Source organism: Rattus norvegicus, chromosome 8 (assembly GCF_036323735.1).
Source record: "Rattus norvegicus strain BN/NHsdMcwi chromosome 8, GRCr8, whole genome shotgun sequence".
NCBI lineage: Eukaryota > Metazoa > Chordata > Mammalia > Rodentia > Muridae > Rattus > Rattus norvegicus.
The window spans coordinates 14,093,034-14,113,724 of NC_086026.1; the positions used below are offsets into that span (position 1 = coordinate 14,093,034).

At 41.6% G+C, this 20,691-nt stretch overlaps 1 protein-coding gene and 1 pseudogene across 1 annotated transcript in view; one reads left to right on the plus strand and one right to left on the minus strand.

The window, feature by feature from the left end:
- The window catches only part of Trpc6 (transient receptor potential cation channel, subfamily C, member 6), a gene marked incomplete at its 3' end in the record, with an annotated part of 104,593 nt that overhangs the window by 48,818 nt on the left and 35,084 nt on the right, over positions 1 to 20,691 (plus strand). Inside the window, 2 exon segments of the mRNA NM_053559.1 lie at positions 10,957 to 11,731; positions 19,575 to 19,757. Of these exon segments, the coding sequence (NP_446011.1) occupies positions 10,957 to 11,731; positions 19,575 to 19,757 (958 nt within the window).
- On the minus strand, positions 15,537 to 15,661 carry LOC120094508 (small nucleolar RNA SNORA17; annotated as a pseudogene).

Here is a 20,691-nt window from a genome sequence, read left to right on the forward strand (position 1 = left end):
CCAGCAACCAGACATTTCCATGCAAGAGGGAACTTGAGTTCTTGGATTGAAGGTAAAGTTTCTGTGTGCTGACTCAGAGCAGGCTCTTCTGTTTGTTTGTTGTTGTTGTGTTCTTGTGATCCCTCCTCTCTGATAGTTTTCCCTTTTCCTTAGGTTCAGAGACATTTGATCTGAGGAGGGTTTACCCTGATCCACAGACTGGTTTCAAAACTGCCTACTACTAGATTGCATAGTACATTGGCCCAGCATGAGAACGTCCACATTTGATCTCCTGTTCTATTTTCTCTATTCTACCTCATCCCCTCATGCAATATTTCCCATGTGCCAAGCACAGAAACTTGAACATTCTGTGCCAAGCACAGAAACTTGAACATCTGGCAAATAGTGCAACACTTACACTAACAAGCTATCTTGTGGAGTAAGTCAAAGCCACTTTGACACTCGATTCATTTACTTCTAGAAGGAAATAAGTGACTTATGCAAGTTGTCTTCTGATGTCCACATGTGTGCTGTGGCACATGCACATAGTACACATGGACACATATGTACCCCCTCTCCACACATGTAACATAAAAGGAAAAACACTTAGACTGTTGAATGATTGAATCAATGCAATTGGTGACTCCCATCTAAAATCATACCTGATCCATGAAGAAAGATGTTCTGAGATTTTTGGGTTCAATACCTGAGGTCAGTGCACTGACTTGAGTTTAGCATTCTCAATCTTTGTAGCTGTATTTGCTGATACATTCAGCCTCCTATAACTTAGAACTTCAGCAACGGATTCTTGGATCTAGCCCTGGGGGTGGAAGTTAAGAGTGTAAGAAATGGTTCTGGAATCTCAAGAAAATGACCACACAATTCAAACTGTTTAAGACTAAAACAGTATTACTTCAGAAAGGTACATAGCCACATTGAGTGAGGCAGAGAAGCACCCGTGTGTGCAGTGTGTGTGTGTGTACAGTGTGTGTGGACAGTGTGTGTGCACATGTGGAAATTCTGCTATGTTCTTATTCCTAATGCAAAGGGATCCCATTCTTCATTCTGAGTGATTAGAGCTTCAGCTCACATTCTTGCAAATGGGCTAGTTTGAAATAATGCAGCTGAGAAGCTGAGTGCATTTTTTCTAGCAGAGTATAATAAGTTCAGCATATATTTTGACTTTAAGAAGTGATGGCTGTTCAGGAGATAGAGTTCCTGCCAGGGGCTTTTCTAGTTTTCTTTTCCTTTTTTTACTGGATAGTTTATGTATTTACATTTCAAATGTTGTTATTCCTTTTCCCAGTTTCTCCTCTCCCATCCCCCTCTCACTTCTTCGATGAGGATGCTCCCCTTCACATCAACTCCCACCTCACCTCCCTGGCATTCCCCTACACTGGAGAAACAAGCCTTCACAGGATCAAGAGCCTCTCTTCCTATCCATGCCAGACAATGTCATCCACTGCTACATATACTGCTGGATTCATGGGTCCCCCATATGTACTCTTTGGTTGGTGGTTTAGGCCCTAAGAGCTCCGGTTTTCTTTTTTAAGTTTTGTCTTTTTTAACTCTTTGATGAAAAAGACAGTATCCTTCGTTTACATGGCCCACAGGAGTAAGCTCCAGATATGTCATTCACACTTGTTTCTGGGAGCCAGCATCATCAGTATAGGCTCTTTACATCTGTCTGTGACAAATCTGAGACTGTGAGGCTGTCTTTCTCAGCTTTAGAATCTGAATTGTTCACTCAAAGCCCAAATTTCATTAGAAACTTTCTTATTAAAAAAAAGCTAACAGACTTGCCTGAACTTGAATATGAGTGTCTTTCCTGGCAAAGCTTAGAGATGTAAGAACCAATAACCATCTAGTAAAGGTTCCCCTGACATCCTCTCTATACATGTTTCTACCAGTGATGACTGAAGGAGTTCACCAGGGCAAAGTTAAGCTCACCATGGGTCTTGGACTGAGTGTTTTTGGCTTGGTCCAGCCTTGCACTTGGTCCAACGTTTGGGGGCCATCATTGCAGATATGCACAGATTACATTGGGCTCATTTGTCTCCTGACACTTCCCAGCATATGGGAAGAAATGTGGGTTGCAGAGGACAGGAAAGTGAGATCCTGGTCCCTGACTCATTCCTCAAAGGGCAGCACCTCTGTTAAATTGTTCTCTTACAATGACTTTGTTTCACTTCTGATAAATTTAAAAAATATTTTTTCTGTCTCTCTCTCCCCATCTCTTTGCGTGTGCTTGTGTGTGTGTGTTTGTTGATGTGTGTCTGTGTATTTGTCTTTGCATACCACGCACATGTGCAGCTTTCTGTAGAATCAAATTCCCTGGCCAGAGTCACAGGCCATCCAGCATGGATGATGGGAACTGCTTTCCTGCTCTTTGTTAGAGCAGTGAGTACTCTTATTTCTATGCCATCTCTGCATTCCACATTTCTGACGACTGACCATCTTCTTATATCACTTTATATTTGCACCTTAGCTGTCCTGCTGTGGGCATTGCATGGCATTGTGCTAAATCCCCTTTGTTAACTCCACTTTAACCAGTGTAAATACTCTCATTTCCTGTCCTAGCATCTGCCTTCTATAGAGGTTACTTGTGGAATGGGAAAGGTTCTGTAACAAATACACAGGACCAGGTAGTTGTTGATAATAGAAGCAAAGGGTTTAAACTTCTTCCTTTGACATAATTGGGGTCTATGTAGGTTTCTGTCTGTAAGCAGGTGAGGGCAGATGAAAGACAAGGCTAGAGCCTATGATTGGATAGTAGAAAAGGAGGAGGGGTTGAGAGTTTTTGAGAGGTGGGAATGATAAGAAGGGAGCAGGAAGGAAGATGGAGGAAGAGAAGGATGACCCAGATCCATGTGGTTTCATAGCCTCAGCTAGCTATGAATATCATGTAAGGGATGGATTATTACACAGCAACTTGTCCAATTGAAATGGGCAGCTTTATCAATATCAATTGATAAAGTTCTTTGGGCATTTTGTGGGTTGAGAATTTACTGATGTAAATCTGATTGATAAATTACAAGCCTCTAGCATTTCGATTTTACTGGTTACAGGGATTTGTGACAGCTAACTGTGAGATGAGCGGTCACTGCATGGGGCCAGTCATGGAGGCAGCAAGACCACTGCTGAGGCCAGAGAGTAGTGTGGGATTGTGCATCCTTTTTTATTATTTAACCCAACAGGTCTATTTTTGCTTATGTTATATACAAAAATTTAATAGTCTTAAAAACACTCAACTAAAAAAAAAAGATAAAAGTGAATGCCTGTCCCCAGAACTCTCCCAAAGATTATTTCAAAGAAAGAAGCCATGACAATGAAATCAACCGAAAGGACAGAGCAGGAATGCCTATCCGGTGTAGTTCTGCTATAAAAGCCACGCTCTACAACTTCCAGGAGTTGCCTGTCTTCTTCGCCTTACAGTTTGGGATCTAACTGATTTAAACAAGATAATAATTGATGATTAAAACCAAAACATGCAATCCACAGTTTGTTCCACAAGCAAGATCTTTTTCTTCAGCCACATAATTGCTCTCTCTGAGTGACAAGTACCTCCTGCTCCATTTTTTCCAGGGATTGCATGACAGGCAGTGATGGAGTGTGACTGATCAAGAGGAAGTTTAGGTTTGATGAGATGAAATAAGTTCACAGAAAAACAAAAAAAAAAAAACAAAAAAACCAAAAAACGCTACCTAGAAAACTATCTGGAGTTCAGCCAGGTCTGGTGATGCATTGTGAAGAGGGGTGGCCACAGACTTTGTGCAGTGTCAAGTCAGGCAGGAAGGGCAGAGCTCCTGGGAGGTTATTAGTTCTATCTTTAAGGGTGGAATGATCTCAATGGGTAGCATTTAAGACACACCTTTCAGTGTCTGTGACTCCCAGTTGAGGCTGTTGTTTATTGAAGAGTATGAAATGTTATGTTTGCACACCAAGCTACACTATGGCTTAGGCTGTTTTGTCTTTCTTTGCTGGAGCACTGCACATTGTGACTTTTGGCTGTGGGGTTAAAGCAGAGTGCAAAGGCTGTGAAGTTGATTCCCTTGACAGACACGAGTCACTCATTTGCCTGTGGGTACTGAGCTCTCACAGAACACTCTCCTGAGAGTGTGAACTCAGTGCTGAATAAAGCCAAGTAGTTCTGCTCCCGAGGGATCAAGACACATCCCACTAATATTTATTGCTTCCTCAACCCGAGAGAAGGGCCTGGAATATGTAGAGAGAAATTAAATAGACAGGGTCAAAACAGACTTAATATTATGTAATTATAATAAAATGACTTCTATCATTCATCATCAATTAATTACTTGTATTGATCAACAGTCTCTAACTAACCATGTCTGGTTCTTCTAGGGAATTATTGTACATGTGACAAAATATAGATCTCCAAGTCTTTTATTTCCATTACCAAGGCTGAATCTATAAAATCCACTTTTGTAATCCCTAACATTAACTGAGGTAAACAGATTTGTGCTTGAGTTGTCATATTTACCAGAATTTTACAAAACAAAACACCAAACAAAAACAAAACACCAAACATGAAACAAAAAACCAAAATAACAATAGCAGCAAATGCAAGCTAAGCAAGGCACTTATCTCAAGGCTCACTTTGTACTGGAGCTCTTTCGTTTGATAAAAGCACACCATCTTGGAACAGGAAGTAGAGAAAATTGCTGTACATGCTCTGGCCCCAGCACGTAGTCACTCTGCTCAGCCGCTAATTCGTGTTGCTGGCTTTGGCAAGTGAGATGGAGTATTCCACTGTTTGCTATCTGGGGCAACAGGCACTATTTGGTCAGAGACAAGAATCAGGGAAATGAGGTATGTAAAAACCTGCTTTTCATGACCTACTTGATGGCTGAGCGTCTTGTGAGTCAGTGGTTAATTTGAATTATTTACTAGAACAGTTATTTATATATTGTGATGAAGCAAAATGTAAAAACATGGAGATAAAATATAGATTATTAAACTTTTAACCATGCTAAATGTAACTGAATAGAAAGGAAAATTGTGTGTGTGTGTGTGTGTGTGTGTGTGTGTGTGTGTGTGTGTACATCTTTAAAACAGAAGAGATGATTTTGCAAAATTACCTTGTGGTTAAAATGAAAATACCTCTTGTTGACCCAGTGTTAGGGATTTGTCCTTTACAATAGGTGTTGGTTCCAGGCTGTGTTTTCTATTAGGATCCAGTTCCATATGACAGCTTTATAAAACTCACTTTCAGAGAGGTAATATGGACTATTAACATTTCATCTATTTTCTGGAAGGGTTGAGCTGTTTCTTATTTTAAAAGTTACTTTATCTACTTTGTATTTACAGTTGAAAGTCAGGAATCAAGCAACTCATGACTGAAAACTAAACACAAAGCCAAACCAAACCAAAGACCAGACCCTCCCGTTGCTTTCTTACTCTGTGCCTTACAGTGAGCAGGGGCAGACAGAAGCCAGGTGTCTACCAGCCCGGGAGCAGCATCTCACTACTGCATGCCGGGAAACTAACCTATCCATGCATGTATTTATTGTTCTTATACGGCAGTAGACCATGCACATGTTTCTTCATGGAAACAGCATAAAAGACAAAATAGAAAGCCAGATTATTTAAATGAAAATGTGCCTGAAATTAATGTCACTGTATTTCACATATATTTGTGGCAGAGACATTAGGAGAGGACAGAGCAGCTTCTCCCTTGAAAACACAGCATTCTTTTCCCATGGGAATGTCTTTCTTCAAGAGAGAAGCTCGAGTGTGAAAAGCAGAGGTGAGAGGGAAAGAGGGTTTGTCCAGGATTAGTGGCTTGTCAAACTAGAACATGACATTTTTTCAAAGGAATATTAAGATAATACATTTTTATTTTTAAGTTTTAGAATAAGTGTGTCACTGCAAAGGGAATATAAGTTCAACCCAAACGTAAATGTGGATTGCATGCACATACAGCTGTGGGGACCAAGTCAAAACAGTGCTCTGTTGATGAAGTTATGGATTAGATCTTTTCTGTCTGTAGAAAAGGACAAGCTGCTTGTGTCAGTCATCATCGGATTCTGGGCTTTGCTAGGATCCTTTACTTGAATGATAAGTAGCAAATGGTGAAGTCCAAGTGTCCTTGCTCTTTTAAGTGCCTATTCATGAGGATGTAAACAAATGCGATCTGAATTTAAGTGCTTTCCAATTCTTAACTTTAACAGACTTCCAGGGTAATACTTGGAGACAAGCTAGCATAGTTGTTGGTTCCCATTTTAATGAGTTTCAAAGAGCATCTATGAGGGCTAGAGAGGTGACTCAGTGGTTAAGAGCACTTGCTGCTCTTCCAGAGGATCCAACCACACATTAGGTGGTTCACAGGCACCTGTAACTCCAGCCCCGGGTGGTCCACTTCCTTCTCTGACCTGTAGGATACCCTTACTCATGCAGCACGTGCACAGGCAGATATATGCACATAAGTAAAATTAGATAACTACTTAAAAACGAACAAAAGAAGCATGCTTCTTGATGTTTTGGTACTTTGTACTACTTTATGCCTTTTTCCCATCATTGTTGTTATCACCATCATCGTCATCATTATTTGTTTCATGGGGGCTTTCATATTCATATTATATAAAGGGAACTTCCTGATGCTTCCATCTCACCCTTTTAAATTCCAAGATCCTAGCTCATTTCATCATCATCATCGTCATCATCATCATCATCATCATCATCATCGTCGTCGTCATCATCATCATCATCATCATCATCGTCATCATCATCATCATCATCATCATCATCATTTGTCTTTTTCAAACTATCCTGCATCTTCAGCTGGAAGCTCTTCCTTTCCTCATCTTTCAACATTCTTGTCTACAACAGAAATCACGAAATATGGTATATGTAGGACACATGACGTGAAAGCCCAAATTGATTATCAGAAAAAGGCAGGGAGGACAGAGGGAGGGCTAAGAATTTCATGGGGAAGTTGATGGATAGCTGTTCTTCTAACACCTCGGTGACTCCCTGTCTGCTGCCTCATCCATCTTGTCAACTTAGAAATAATGCCTCTCCCAGAAACTTCTGTCCTACTCAGGAAACCTGCTTTGCTAAACCAACATCAGTCTCGTTCTCCCAGGAAGAGGTGGAACTCTCTTAGGACTGCTTTGCAGAACAGGAAAGCTAATCTACTGAGGATCATGGTCTATGTGGTCTAACGCTGGTGTGACACACAGAGACCAAAGCAAACATATGGAAGCAAGCAATTGCAGGCAAATCCTTTGCACTACAGTCTGCACAGCCTGTATTCTTACTATCCCAGAGGGATATAAAAGGATAGTGAAAACGTATTAAGAAAAATATTTGGGCCATGTGATGGCAGAAAGGCCCTTGCCACTCAAGCCTGAAGGTCCTAGCTAGGTTCCTAGTGAAAAGAGAGAAAACACTCCTGAAAATTGTTCCCTGATCTCTACACAGGCAAGCACCCACATCACACCACAGTACAACAGTAGTAGTAGTAGTTATAATAATAATATATAACAGTAATTATAAATGATAATCGATAATTATAAACTATAATGGAATTTATTCATATTATATAAAGGAGTCTATTTTATTATAGTATATTTATAACAAATAATAAAAGAAAAAGAAAATATAATAATAAAAAATAATGAAAGAAAACATTTGAAAAAGATCTTAAAAATTAAAGATGTAGTGTCAGAAAGAAAAACTCATTAGTTACACCACAGGATAAAATTGAAAAACTTCTCCCAGAATATGATAGACGCAGGTGAATAATTGGAAATGAGAGAAACAAGTAATAAACTTAAAGAACGATTATGAAACATAGAAGGCTATAGTAGGCGATAAGACTGTCTAAGACATGAGGCAGAAATGGTCTCAGAGTTGTTGACGGGAAAGAGCTCCCTGCACAGATACATCACTTAATCTTAGAAGACTAGAGACAAAGATGTGACCCTACATTCAAAGCCTATTATGCTTTTTAGCAGTTGCTTCAAAACTAGAATCTACCAGAGTCCAAGCTTCAGGATTTCTGGCAACCCAGAGCTCCTCATCCAGCCACACTATCGGTTACACTTGGTGATGCGATTAAGTCATTGTAGACATGGCTCATCAACAAAGCATTTGCTTCCATTTACCTGTGAATTTCATAATTTCATTTTTATCAACAGCTGGATAATAAATATTCAATCATGTAAATGTGCCACATTTTAAAAATCATTTTAAAAATATTTTTTGAAATAATATAATCACATTATTCTCTCCTTCCACTTTCTCTCTTCAACCCACCTCATGTACCCCTTTGCTTCTTTTTAAAAGAAATTTATTCACACACACACACACACACAAATACATACACATTACTAAATACAGAAATATAACTTTCTCAGTCTGTGTAATGTCACCTAAATGTCTATTATCTCAGAGCTGATCACATGGTATTTGTCCTATCACTGTTCTATTGCTGTAAAGAGACACCATAATCAAGGCAACTCTTATAAAGGAGAGCATTTAACTGGGGACTTGTTTACAGCTTCAGAGGTTTAGTCCATCATCTTCATGGTGGGAGAAAGGAACAGACAAGAATGCATGGTACTTGAGAAGAAGCTGGGAGCTACATCAGGCAACATGCAGGGGGTTGGGGGAAGAAAGGAGAGGAGAGACTAGGTTTGGTGACATAGGCTTTTAAAACCTCAAAGCTTATTCCCAGTGCCTACTTAAACAAGGACACGCCTACTCTAACATAGCCACACCTCCTAATCCTTCCCAAACAATTTATCAGCCAGGGACTAATTATACAAACACATGAGCCCATGGGGAACATTTTCCTTTGAAGCAACAGATGATCGGATATCCACAGGAAGAGCCTTTCTCCTGCTCTTAGCCATAGTTCTTTGTCTAGAGTTGAGGCCAAACACAGGAGCTACCCCATTTACATGTTAGTATGCCTGTTGGTGTCTTACATGTTAGGGCTTTTTTAGGCAGCCATGCTGATGAAACCCCATGGGTATGGCCTCTCTGACATGTCTAGGAAACACAATCTCACAACAGACTTCCTGTTTCTTTGGCTTCTACAATTTCCCTTATTCCTCTCCCACAACAATGCGTAGCTACTCATCATTTGATAGACATCTAGGCTACTTCCATTTCCTGGTTACTAAGTATGATACCAATGGACGTGGATGAGCTAGTGTCTCTGCAGTAGGATATGGTGGATGAAAATGAAAGTTCATGTGAGCTGGCAGTGCACTGTACAAATTCCTTGAACTATAACCTTGGGGTTGATGAAGTTTCACTAAATTTCTTTTGATGGTGGGCATCACTCCTACAGACAACAGATGCATTCCAGAAAGGAAGGGCATTAAGTTTTCTAGACCTGGGTACATTCAGGAAAGGTGGCTTGCGATATGTATCAATCCATTGGTACTCTTCTTATACTGGAGGGTCTGTTGCGGGATTTAGAGAAGCCCTTGAACATTTATAACAAGGACTCATTTGTCATCTCTATTTCCTTCATTTAAGCTCCTCCCTTAAAGAGGCCTGTCCTATTCCCCTTTGGGTTTCCTGTAGGCAATAGTTATTACCATCTTATTAGATTGGAACATTTCAATTGAACAAGAGCCCTCTGTCCTCAAGAAAACCTTCTGACACTAAGTTTTGTATTCATGAAGGATAGATTTCTTTTTATAGCATTTTGATCAGGACAAAGATTGCTTTAGCTTCTTATTATATAGGCTAAAGAGCTCAGCGGAGGCCAGCAGCATCTCAGCCACAGTCTCCCCACCATGATGAGTTCCTTTTTTTCCTGAATTCTTGATCACGACTTCTTCAAGTTTTCAGCAATTTTGCAAGTTGGCAGAGTCAAAGGCTTGATTGTCCCAGCTAGTAAAGTTCTCCCTCAGCACATAAATGATTCCTCTGCCAAAAAAGCTCCCATCTACTCTCACTTCAAGCCCCAGCTCTCAAATGCACATCCATCTAACTAGTCATTCTTCCATTTCTGACACATTTCCTCCCAGCAGTCAGGCTAGAAGGCCATGTTGTAGACTCATGACAGCAGTGAAGCAGCCAGTAATGGGGAAGTGTGCTGACTTCTGCTTTTAGATGATAAGATTTAAAGCAATAAATAGTACATTTTTCAGTCTCAATTTCCCTGGAATAATGTATATAGGAATGACTCTAAACACTAAAGTCTTGGGTAAATTTACTATTCTGTTTGCCAGTTAAGAATGCTTTCATGTTCTTTCTTTCTAGTTTCATTCTTGTTGATATCACAAACAGCTTAACACAAAAACTTAGAAAAATTAGCCTATTTGGCTTTTGATTCCTGGTTACAGTCTATCACTGGAGGGAAGTCACAGGGGCAGGAGTGTGGGACAGCAGGTCACATTATAGCCATAGACCAGAGCAGAGAGGAGCAAATGTGCCCAGGATACCTCCTTGCTTACTACTGTGCTAGCTCTCTTGACCCTTCCACAACCCAGAGTTCTAATACAGGGAATGGTGCTACCCACAGTGAACTGAGTCAATATTCAACCAGGAAAATCCCTTACGAGTATCACACAGGCCAATTGGATGTAGATAATACTTCATTAAGACGCTTACCAGGTGACTGTATATTGTGGCAAGTTGCCATTTAAAACTAACCATCACAGACCAATAGCCTTCCTAAGTTTTTACCATTTTTAGTTCAGAAATACTCACCAATGTCTCTCAGTGAATGACACAAGACAAAGGAAGGCAGTCACCAGGGTCTCTACCTCAAACTGGAATGTTAAACTCTATAAAGCACTTATCTTTCTTAAATAAGAAGTTCTTGGAATTCATTAACAAATAAATTAATCTTCATCTTATCAGCTAGTATGTCTAGAGATGTTGAGGCAACATGTAATATACTTGAGGATTGCATTAGATGAATGGCAGGTCATTTAGCATACGAAAATGCTCTTAATATGATTTCTCCACTGTCTTCTTGTCTTACTGCAGCCGGGGTAATGAAAACAGACTGACTCACCGGCGGCAGACAGTTCTTCGTGAGAAGGGAAGAAGGTTGGCTAATCGAGGACCAGCATACATGTTTAATGATCACTCAACCAGCCTGTCTATTGAGGAGGAACGCTTTCTGGATGCAGCTGAATATGGCAACATCCCAGTGGTGCGGAAGATGCTAGAAGAATGTCTCTCCCTCAATGTTAACTGTGTGGATTACATGGGCCAGAATGCCCTACAGTTGGCGGTGGCCAATGAGCACCTGGAAATTACAGAGCTGTTACTCAAGAAGGAAAACTTGTCTCGAGTTGGGGATGCTTTACTTTTAGCTATCAGTAAAGGTTATGTACGGATTGTGGAGGCTATTCTCAACCATCCAGCTTTTGCTGAAGGCAAGAGGTTGGCGACAAGCCCCAGCCAGTCTGAACTCCAGCAAGATGACTTTTATGCCTATGATGAAGATGGGACAAGATTCTCCCACGATGTGACCCCAATCATTCTGGCTGCTCATTGCCAGGAATATGAAATTGTGCATACCCTCCTGAGAAAGGGTGCCCGGATCGAACGGCCTCATGATTATTTCTGCAAGTGTACAGAATGCAGCCAGAAACAAAAGCATGACTCCTTCAGCCACTCTAGATCCAGGATCAATGCCTACAAAGGGCTGGCAAGTCCAGCATACCTGTCACTGTCCAGTGAAGATCCAGTCATGACAGCTTTAGAACTCAGCAATGAGCTGGCAGTGCTTGCCAACATTGAGAAAGAGTTCAAGGTAGGTCATTCACAGCAGCATGTTCCAAAGTTAAGTACTAAGTAGATGTACAAGTGATATGCTGTAAAATATCAGAGCAAGAAATACATAATGCCTACCGGGTTTCAGCAAAATTCTGTAAAAGCTGTCATTTCGCTATATGTGGGAGAGCTGAAAGGAATTTAGAAGGCTCAGAGTGAGGGAAAGTAAAGCCAAGGTGTGTTTCCATGATGTGTTAATTACTGCGCATGTTGGGATTTTATGGAGATGTGGGGGGTTGCTGAGATATAAATGTGATATGCATGTTTCTGTGAGTGTATGCAAATGGGTGCGTGTGTACATGTGTGTGTGGAGCCAACAGCTGACATTGGGTATCTTCCTTGATCACTCTCATTGTTTGAGACAGGATCTCTCCCTGAACCTGGACCTCATTAATATAGCTAACTGTCTGGGTAATGAGTTTCAGGTATCCAGTATCTGAACCTAGTGCTGGAGTTACAGACATGTGTCAGTCTGCAGGGTTTTTAATAACATGTTACAGGGATCTCAAGTACTAATTCTTGTACAGCAGGGACTTTATTGACTGAACCATTTTCCCAGCGTCAATTTTATGTTTCATTAAATAAGTATAATTACTATTGTAATGATCTGCCTTCTATCAGATATTTTGCATTTATCACAGTCCTGAATGGGTATTCTTTTCTATTCTACACAAGAACTGGGGGATAGGATGGTTTAGTAGTACTTGAATTCAACAACTGCTAAATGACAGAGCTGGGGTCAGAATATAAGCTTCCTAATTTTTAGCTTCCTTACCTTAAAACACACCATGTTTGTGTGTAGTACACAGTAGAACATGCCACTGCATAAGAAAGATGAACAAGGCACAGTTTGAGAGGCACTCCATATATGAAGAAACAGGACATAAAGTAAAGAGTTACTGTTAGGTAGAACTTGGACCATTGTGCTATAGAGGTTAAGGCGAAAGATTGAATTCTTACTCGGCTTCAGCCAGCTCTCATGGGAGATGGCACTTCAGCTATGTGGGGAAGAATGAATGGGATTTTGGAGGGCTGAGAATGAGATGAAAGATGCAACAAAACAGTCTTGTACCCATGAATGAAGCAGGCATGCCGAACTTTAAGCTGACTCTTACTAGAAGAGTCTGGGGAAAGACATGGGATCAGGGCCATGTGTCTATGTGGTCCCTGCCACATTTGGAGAAGATAACAGATTCCAAGCCAAAGAGCAACCTCATACTGCAGAGCTTCCTCTGTGAGTTATACAGTCTGATTGTGTTCATCTTTCTCTGTCCTGCCTTGTCATGGCTATTTGTATATGTGTATAGCTGTTTGTGTGCATTTGCACGAATGTGACTATGCATGTGTGCATGAACATGTGTGTGTGTGTGTGTGTGTGTGTGTGTGTGTGTTTGTGCATATGCATGTATGCATGAACATGTGGTACACAGGTTGACTTTGAGTGTCTTCCTCAGTCACTGTCAACATTGGTTTTTAGGGTTTGTGTGTGTGTGTGTGTGTATGTGTGTGTGTGTGTGTGTGTGTGTGTGTGTGTGTGTGTGTGTGTGCCATAGCATGTGTGTGTGAGAGTTGATTTTCTCCTTCTATCATATGGATTCTGGGGACTGACATGAGTAAGGAGGTTTGACAAGAGGACCTTTACTTGCTGACTTATCTCCTCAGCCCTTGGTCTTAGGTTGGGTCTCTCATTATATCTAGATCTTTATTTGGCTAGACTGGCAGTTCAGAGAGTTCCCAGGATTTGTCTACCTCTGCCTTCATAGCACTGGAATTAAAAGGTTGGACTTTTATGTTGGTACTGGGATTGAACTCTGGTCTTCAAGCCTGAGCTGCAAACACTTTATTGGCCACTGAGCTATTGCCCACCCCCAGCTCATTGTTGTCCACTTTACCAAACTCTATGCATCTATGAATCTAGTCATTTCATCAAACTCAGTGTTTTATAGAAGTGCATGATAACACGATCTTCTCTATTCCATTCCATGTGGTCTCTATACTCACACCTTGGAGACTATAGTAAAGTCTCTCCTGGGTAGATCCTTGGTGTCACTATTGTTGAACACAGGACACAGGGGAGATGAAACTGGAGAAACGAAAGGATTTATCAAATCAGGAAGTGTATACAATTTAAAACATAGAAATTGCTTATTTCTAAAAGCTTTTCATTCATTTGGTACTTTCTGACAACTCTTGAACACTAGAGTCTGAAACGTTAGAAGGCAAAATCCTTGGAAGGGGCAGAGCTACTGCACTCAGTGGTCCTTGGTGACACCTTCCTTACCTCAGTCTTGCTGACCTCTCAAGAACGATGTTTGCTCTGGCAATGGGAGAGAATGAAGAGGCAATGAATGTTAAAAACAACACTGATTCTCATTGCTAAACTTGACCACACATGCAAACTTTAGCATTTTTAAACCTTTTTATTGGTTCTTTGTGAATTTCACATTAGGTACTCCAATCCTTTTCATCTTCCCCTTCCCTCATACCTACCCTCCAACATTGCAGCCTCTTGTCCAACAGAGGAAAGAAATCTTGTTAAAGAAGCTGTAGTGTGTTACAGTGTGTCACAGTGTGTCACACAGTATACCATTTTGCCTGCACTTAGCTTTGCAAATGTTCATTGCAATGACTTGCTGGCATGTGCTACTCCTTCAGTACTGGAGCCTCTTAGGCATCATGCTGCTACCTGGTGTCATGCAGATCCTGTAGTTTTGGATCTGTGGAAGCTGCCCCTTCATGAACTGCAGCAGCTCATTGATGAGGTAGATGTTAGCCTGGGCCAATCCAAGGCCCTGAATCTGGGCCTGAGAGGTATCTGAGCTGGTCACCTCACCCATTTTCTCTCCTGCTGTCATGCCCTCAGGGTCAGTTTACCTGCAACCCCACACCCAGGGCCAGTTCTACTCTGCTGCCCAGGTTAGGTGCAGGGCCTGCTCTCCTGGGTACTGCAGCAAATGAGGGTCACGGTTAGCTCTCCTGCTCTTATACTCCAAGGGCCAACTCTCCCACCTTCCTCAGGTGGCAAGGTGCAAGGGCAAGGGAATGGGTATCTCTCCTTTGCCCATGCTGCCTCATAGCAGCCAAGTCGCAGGACCAGACCTTCTCGCCCCATCCTCACACCTTCAGCTTCACTTATCCATGCCTGGCTGTTTGAGTCACCTTTACCCTGCTTCCCTGGTGAAGTGCAGGGCCTGCTCTCCTGCTTGCACGGCCAATTGGGGTCAACTCTTCAACTCACCACCCGTGATGAGGGCAAATGGAAGGAGAGGAGATCTTTTCCTCCATGATGCCACCATACAAAAGACAAGAGGCAGGGCCATCTCTCCCACTATGCCGAGGTGAGGGGTGAGGCCAGTTCTGCACAGCTCTCAGGCATAAGATGTCCCCAGGCAGCAGTCCAGACCAGAGAAGTCTACCTGGTCTTCGGTGCTAACAGACCCCTGCTTCTGCAGGGCATACCACAGACTTGAGACAAGACCCCTTGTGGCAGCGCAGGCCAGGACCCCTTTACTGCTCTTGAATCTCCAGTTTTACCTCTCTTCCCTGTGTCTAAATCTTCTGTTTCTCTTTTATCTTCCATTTTTGCACCACTTACTTTCTCCTTTGAGTAGTGCATGGGGATCTTTGAGTGTCTGGGGTCATCAGGAGTGGCCTCAGAAGTGATGTCTTGCTCATGTATTATGGCACCAGGCAGGGGTTATCACAGGCCTGGTCTGTCACCCCAGGCCAGCTCCCTGACCAGGCTTCCTGGCTCCACAGACTTGTTTTATTTTATTTTTTCAGGTAATGTTAGGCTACTAAACATTCAGGTGTTTATAGGTCAGAACACTGAGCACATAGGTAACCTTTCTTCTCTCTGCTGACACACATGCGGTGTGCTAGCCACACCTGCAATGCCTCTCGGGGCAGGTGAGCTGATAGCATTTTACCATTAGTCCACACACCTCTTTATCACAGAGCCCCATCTTTAGCACATGGGTGAAGTGTGGGAAGTATAGGCAGCCATTAGGGTTTATGGCGATATCATTAGAGGGAGGTCTCTTATTACTAGGTACACATGATATTTTACAAACAAATGGAATACCTTAACTCAAGAATATAGGCTTTACAGAGCAATTCAAGGTCTTGACTATTGTAAGCTAGACAGAATTCAGCCTCAGCAGTGGATATAAAAATTAATAAGCAATCATCAAGCAAGCAAATAAACAAACCCAAAAGCAGAAGCCCAGAACTTTTATTTTAATACCACAGAAGAGCAGATTTTTCCTGCCTCCAGTCTAACCTCAAACTAAGGGTGAGAAAGTTCAAAGGGAGAGATCAGTACAGGATGGACTCGATGACAAATACACGTCTCCAGTGTCCATAAGTTCATCGGTGACGGCTTATGTTTCTGTAAGTTAGGTCTGTAGACTGTTCTGAACCTCGTAGGTTGCTTGTGGTAACACAATGGTTCGTTTTAGGCCCCCTTTCCCCATTCATTTCCTTTATCCCATAAGGATCCCCAGCACCCCTACAATTCTGAAGAGAATGTTTTCCTGCAGCTTTTCCAGCTCCATTGTGTGTCCCAGAGGTCTGGGCACTCACTGCCATGCACATGGCTCTCCAGATGCCTCTGCAGCAGAGAGGGGAAGAGAACAGCAGAGGAGCTCATCTTGTGCCTATTTTTAAATCATCGCTATGTTCTGCTGTATAATGTTTAAAAAGGTCTGGCTTTGCCTGTTTGAAAAATAAGTATCTTCCAAGAAACTGGGCTGAGTTGGGGAGTTGTATTTGTTAGCATTAAGGTGGTATGCCTAGTATCAGACCTTGTAGGGAAACAAACGGTGTCACTTACTTGAGATATAACCTGCAGGATGGAGTCACATACCAGGGACCCAGAGCTGAGGTCCTGACTGATCAAACAGGAAGGAGAAAATGTACTCTTGTTGAGATTTGTGAATTATTTTAAGTTATTTCCATTCTGACTTCACGACAGAGGAGTGCTCGCTCACTAGGAGACCAGGCAAGGAGCTGCCATTTCCTACCTACCAAGCAGCAAGAAGGAATTCAGATACAGCTACGCTTTACGTCCTTCCATGCTCCCTTCTGCATATGCAGCAGCCACCTTTCTCCTTTGTATGCCTCACACTCTGTGAGCTCGGGTAGACTCAAAAGAGAAGTAAGATATGGCACTTGTCCGGAAAGACACTCAAATTAACTCACAAGAAAACCCCAAACAAAAAGCAGGTAGCTTTTCTATACACCAGTGAAAAACAGGCTGAGAAGTAGATCATGTACCTACTCCCATTCACAACAGTCTCAAAATACATATCTGAGAAAAAACCTAACCTAGGAGGAGAGACCTCTATGAAGAGAATTTTAACTATCTGAAGGAAAAGACCAAGGAGCATACTAGAAAACTCGACCTTTCATACTCATGCATTGACAGATTCAGTAACAGAAAAATGACCATTCCACCAAAAGCAGCTCCCATCTCAACAACTATGGAGAGAGGGCCTGGTGATGAGACCCTGATTAGTTACTCATTGCAAGTTCTTTAGTCCTAGAAACATACATACCAGCAACACAGAGTGATTCACAGGGCGTAATGATGTCTTTATTTATTCAATATATGTAACAACAATGGTTAGTCCCCATGAATTTGGGAGAGGGTGTGAAGGGGAAATGGAGGTGGTAAGAAAGAGGAGAATCGAAAATTATGCAATTATATTTTAATTACGTGGAAGTGGAGATACGTGAGTGTCAGGGGGGACAGATGTGTAAATGAATACAGCAACCTTCTTCATGCATGCTCGTATGTGTACACAAGTAGGCATTTTCCTTTGTATTTCCTGCCGAACTGTGAAGTGAATGGATACAGGAAGTGTCTTTCCAGTAGAGTTTAGGTCTGTGACAATTCAGCTACAGAAAGGTTTATCAGGACAGCCTGCTTCAGGGCGTCCGATGCCCTCCACATCTCTTGCATTTCCTTTTCTTTCTTGGTTCTTCAGCCTGGCAGCTGCAGTAGAACCTGGAGCATCACTGCTGAGCATCTAAAGCTCCGTTAGTGACAACGACAGGACAGTTGGTGGCATCTGATGGATCTCCAAAACTGTCTTCCCTTAATTCTTACTTGAAACTGTATCTAACTCACTTTTACCTTTCCCAAAGGCTAGTGTCTGTTCATCTCTTGTACTTCTCACATCAACTGTGGCAGAGCTGGGACGAGTCGGCCTTTTATTAAGATCATGGATGTCCCAGACTGAAGTCAGTCTCTATAGCATTGTTGGGCACCTGTCATTATCTAGAGAATGGTATTCTGCCTTAATCCTGGTCTTCGGGTACATTCCCCTTTTAAAGTTTCCCAGCTTAGCAAGAAATGGTATTGCTAAGTCTTCTAGCGTATCGACATGGTGTGGTGTCCTCAAAGGCAATGAATGAATTTGGGGCCAGATTTATGTTACGGTCAGATAGCAACAGTTACCGAATGAATAATTTGGAATACATTATTTATAGTCACATTATATGGTAAATAAATAGGATTGTATCTACCTGCTCTATCACAGGTTTTTGGTTAACATTTGGTGATGTAAGAAAGATCTTATTTCAGGGTAAGGAAACAAGGAGGGAGGAAGCACCAGGAAGACACAAATGAAGATGTGAAGAGATGCTGTACAGAGGGACGCTCACTGAAAATGACCTTCATTCTGATCCTTCCCAGTGCTACTTTAGTTCATTGGAATGATACAGCAGCACAGTTAGAGTTTCCCCATTAAACTTTGAAACTGTCTCATCGTGTAGCTCTGGTCTGAAAATCATCACCCCTCTGCTTCTGCTAATGCTGTGGTTAAAGGTTTCTGTCCACAACTGCAGGGGCTCCCCTAACTCTATAGTTACTCACATATACCTGCAGGTACCACACGCACGCACGCACGCACGCACACACACACACACACACACACACACACACACACAACACATACACGTACATAGATGACACATACCTGGCTAATATTTTTCTTCTCTAAAGAGAATCTGAGTTCTCCGAATCTATACAGAGATCTTATATTCTGACTCTGTGCTGGATTCTTAATATAAGAAATAACAGTTCTTAAAAGAAATAGTTGATAAGTCAGATACGGTGGAACACATCTGTATTCCGAGCATTTGAGAGGTGATGGCAGAGGATCAGGAGTTCAAGACCACCTTGAGGTTAAAAAAGAAGGAAAGAAAGAAGGAAAAAGGAAGTCAGGAAGGTAACTGTCAAGAACTTGCTTGCTTTTGAGGCACCTTTCTAGAAGCCTTTTGACATTTTAAAGTTCATACTATACGTCAGGGGTGAGATTGTACCACGTAGAGCAGGATCTATGCAAAGTATAGTAGTCATGTTGTGGAGGTTTCTCCCATATTAGTTGGTGAGTTTGGCACAGCAAAATCTTTTAAAATATCTTTGGTAATTCTTTGGTAATTCTTTTAGAATCTAGAGAAAATTCTTCATGGTGATAAAATATCCCAGAGGGCTGACACAAAGTAGGATCAAAATATATTTAAAATAAAGTACAGTGAAAGTACATTAGGCATGGTCGCTCATCCTAACTGCAGCACTTGGGAAACTAATGTGGAAGTTTGCTGTAAATTTGAGACCAGTGAGTTTTAGATCAGCATAGACTACAGTGTTAGACCCTTGTCTCAAAGCAAAAACAAAACGAAGCACACCAGGTGTACTAAAACTAAAATGTGATTTTTCCTCTTGAAATCCACAATCCCTGGATTACCTGAGAATTCCCGCCATACACAGAATATGAGCTAGCTCTTCTCACTTTAACCATACTTCTCTTTTCTAGAATGACTACAGGAAGCTGTCCATGCAGTGCAAGGATTTTGTTGTGGGTCTCCTGGACCTCTGCAGAAACACGGAGGAAGTGGAAGCCATCCTGAACGGGGATGCAGAGACTCGCCAGCCCGGGGACCTCGCTCGTCCGAATCTCAGCCGTTTAAAACTCGCTATTAAATATGAAGTAAAAAAAGTAAGGTCGGGCGTGAGGCCACTTCATGTCTTCAGTTTGTGTGAATGGATATGCACAGTTGGATAGAGCAGGGGGTTTCTAACTGCAGTTACAGTAGGTGGGGTCTCAAGGAAGCATCCAGCGAGGCACGAAACCCACAGGGCTGGTCAATCATTAAAATCCTGGCCCTTGGATGTAGAACATTACAGTCAGTGCCAGTTTGCTTGACTCAGGTAATAACAATGACTCCATATACAGAAACCCCGAGGCGTTGTCTATATGAAGGAAACGAAGTCACAATATTTCAGAATCCATCGTTTTCCTGGCGGTTGCTCGTTTCCAATTTGGACCAGCAGTTTCAATTCCTTTTTCATTTTGAATCCTTCAAGGGTTTTTTCAGATTCTTCCTTAGACAACAAACCCCATCCTCTGACAACTTTCCTAGGGCATGAAGACATTTTTTAGTGTTACTTGTTTCGTTTATTTAGTATGTGTGTGGGCACAGGCATGTGTGTATGCTGGATGAAACCAGAGAGAGTGTTGGATTCCAGGGAGCTGCAGTTTCTGGTCTGATGGATGCTGGGAACTGAACTCTGTTCTTCTAATAGAGCATCATATTCCCTTAAACATAGCCATCTCTCCAGCCATTAACAAGCTACTAAATATAGGTCTTTTATATATATATATATATATATATATATATATATATATATATATATATGTATATACTGTTTATAGTTATTATTCAGGGTACCAGTTAATCACAGAGAGTAATTAATCATTACTGTTTCCTTCCACAAATTCTTATCTGAGCCTCTTCAGTCAACAAGCACACACTTCATTGTTTTTCTGGGTCTGCTCTATCATTCATTCTGTTCATTTAATCAGTTTAGTGTGCAATGAAGTTTTTTCTGTTTTTAAAACTCGGATCATTAAGACATGAGTATTTTTATAT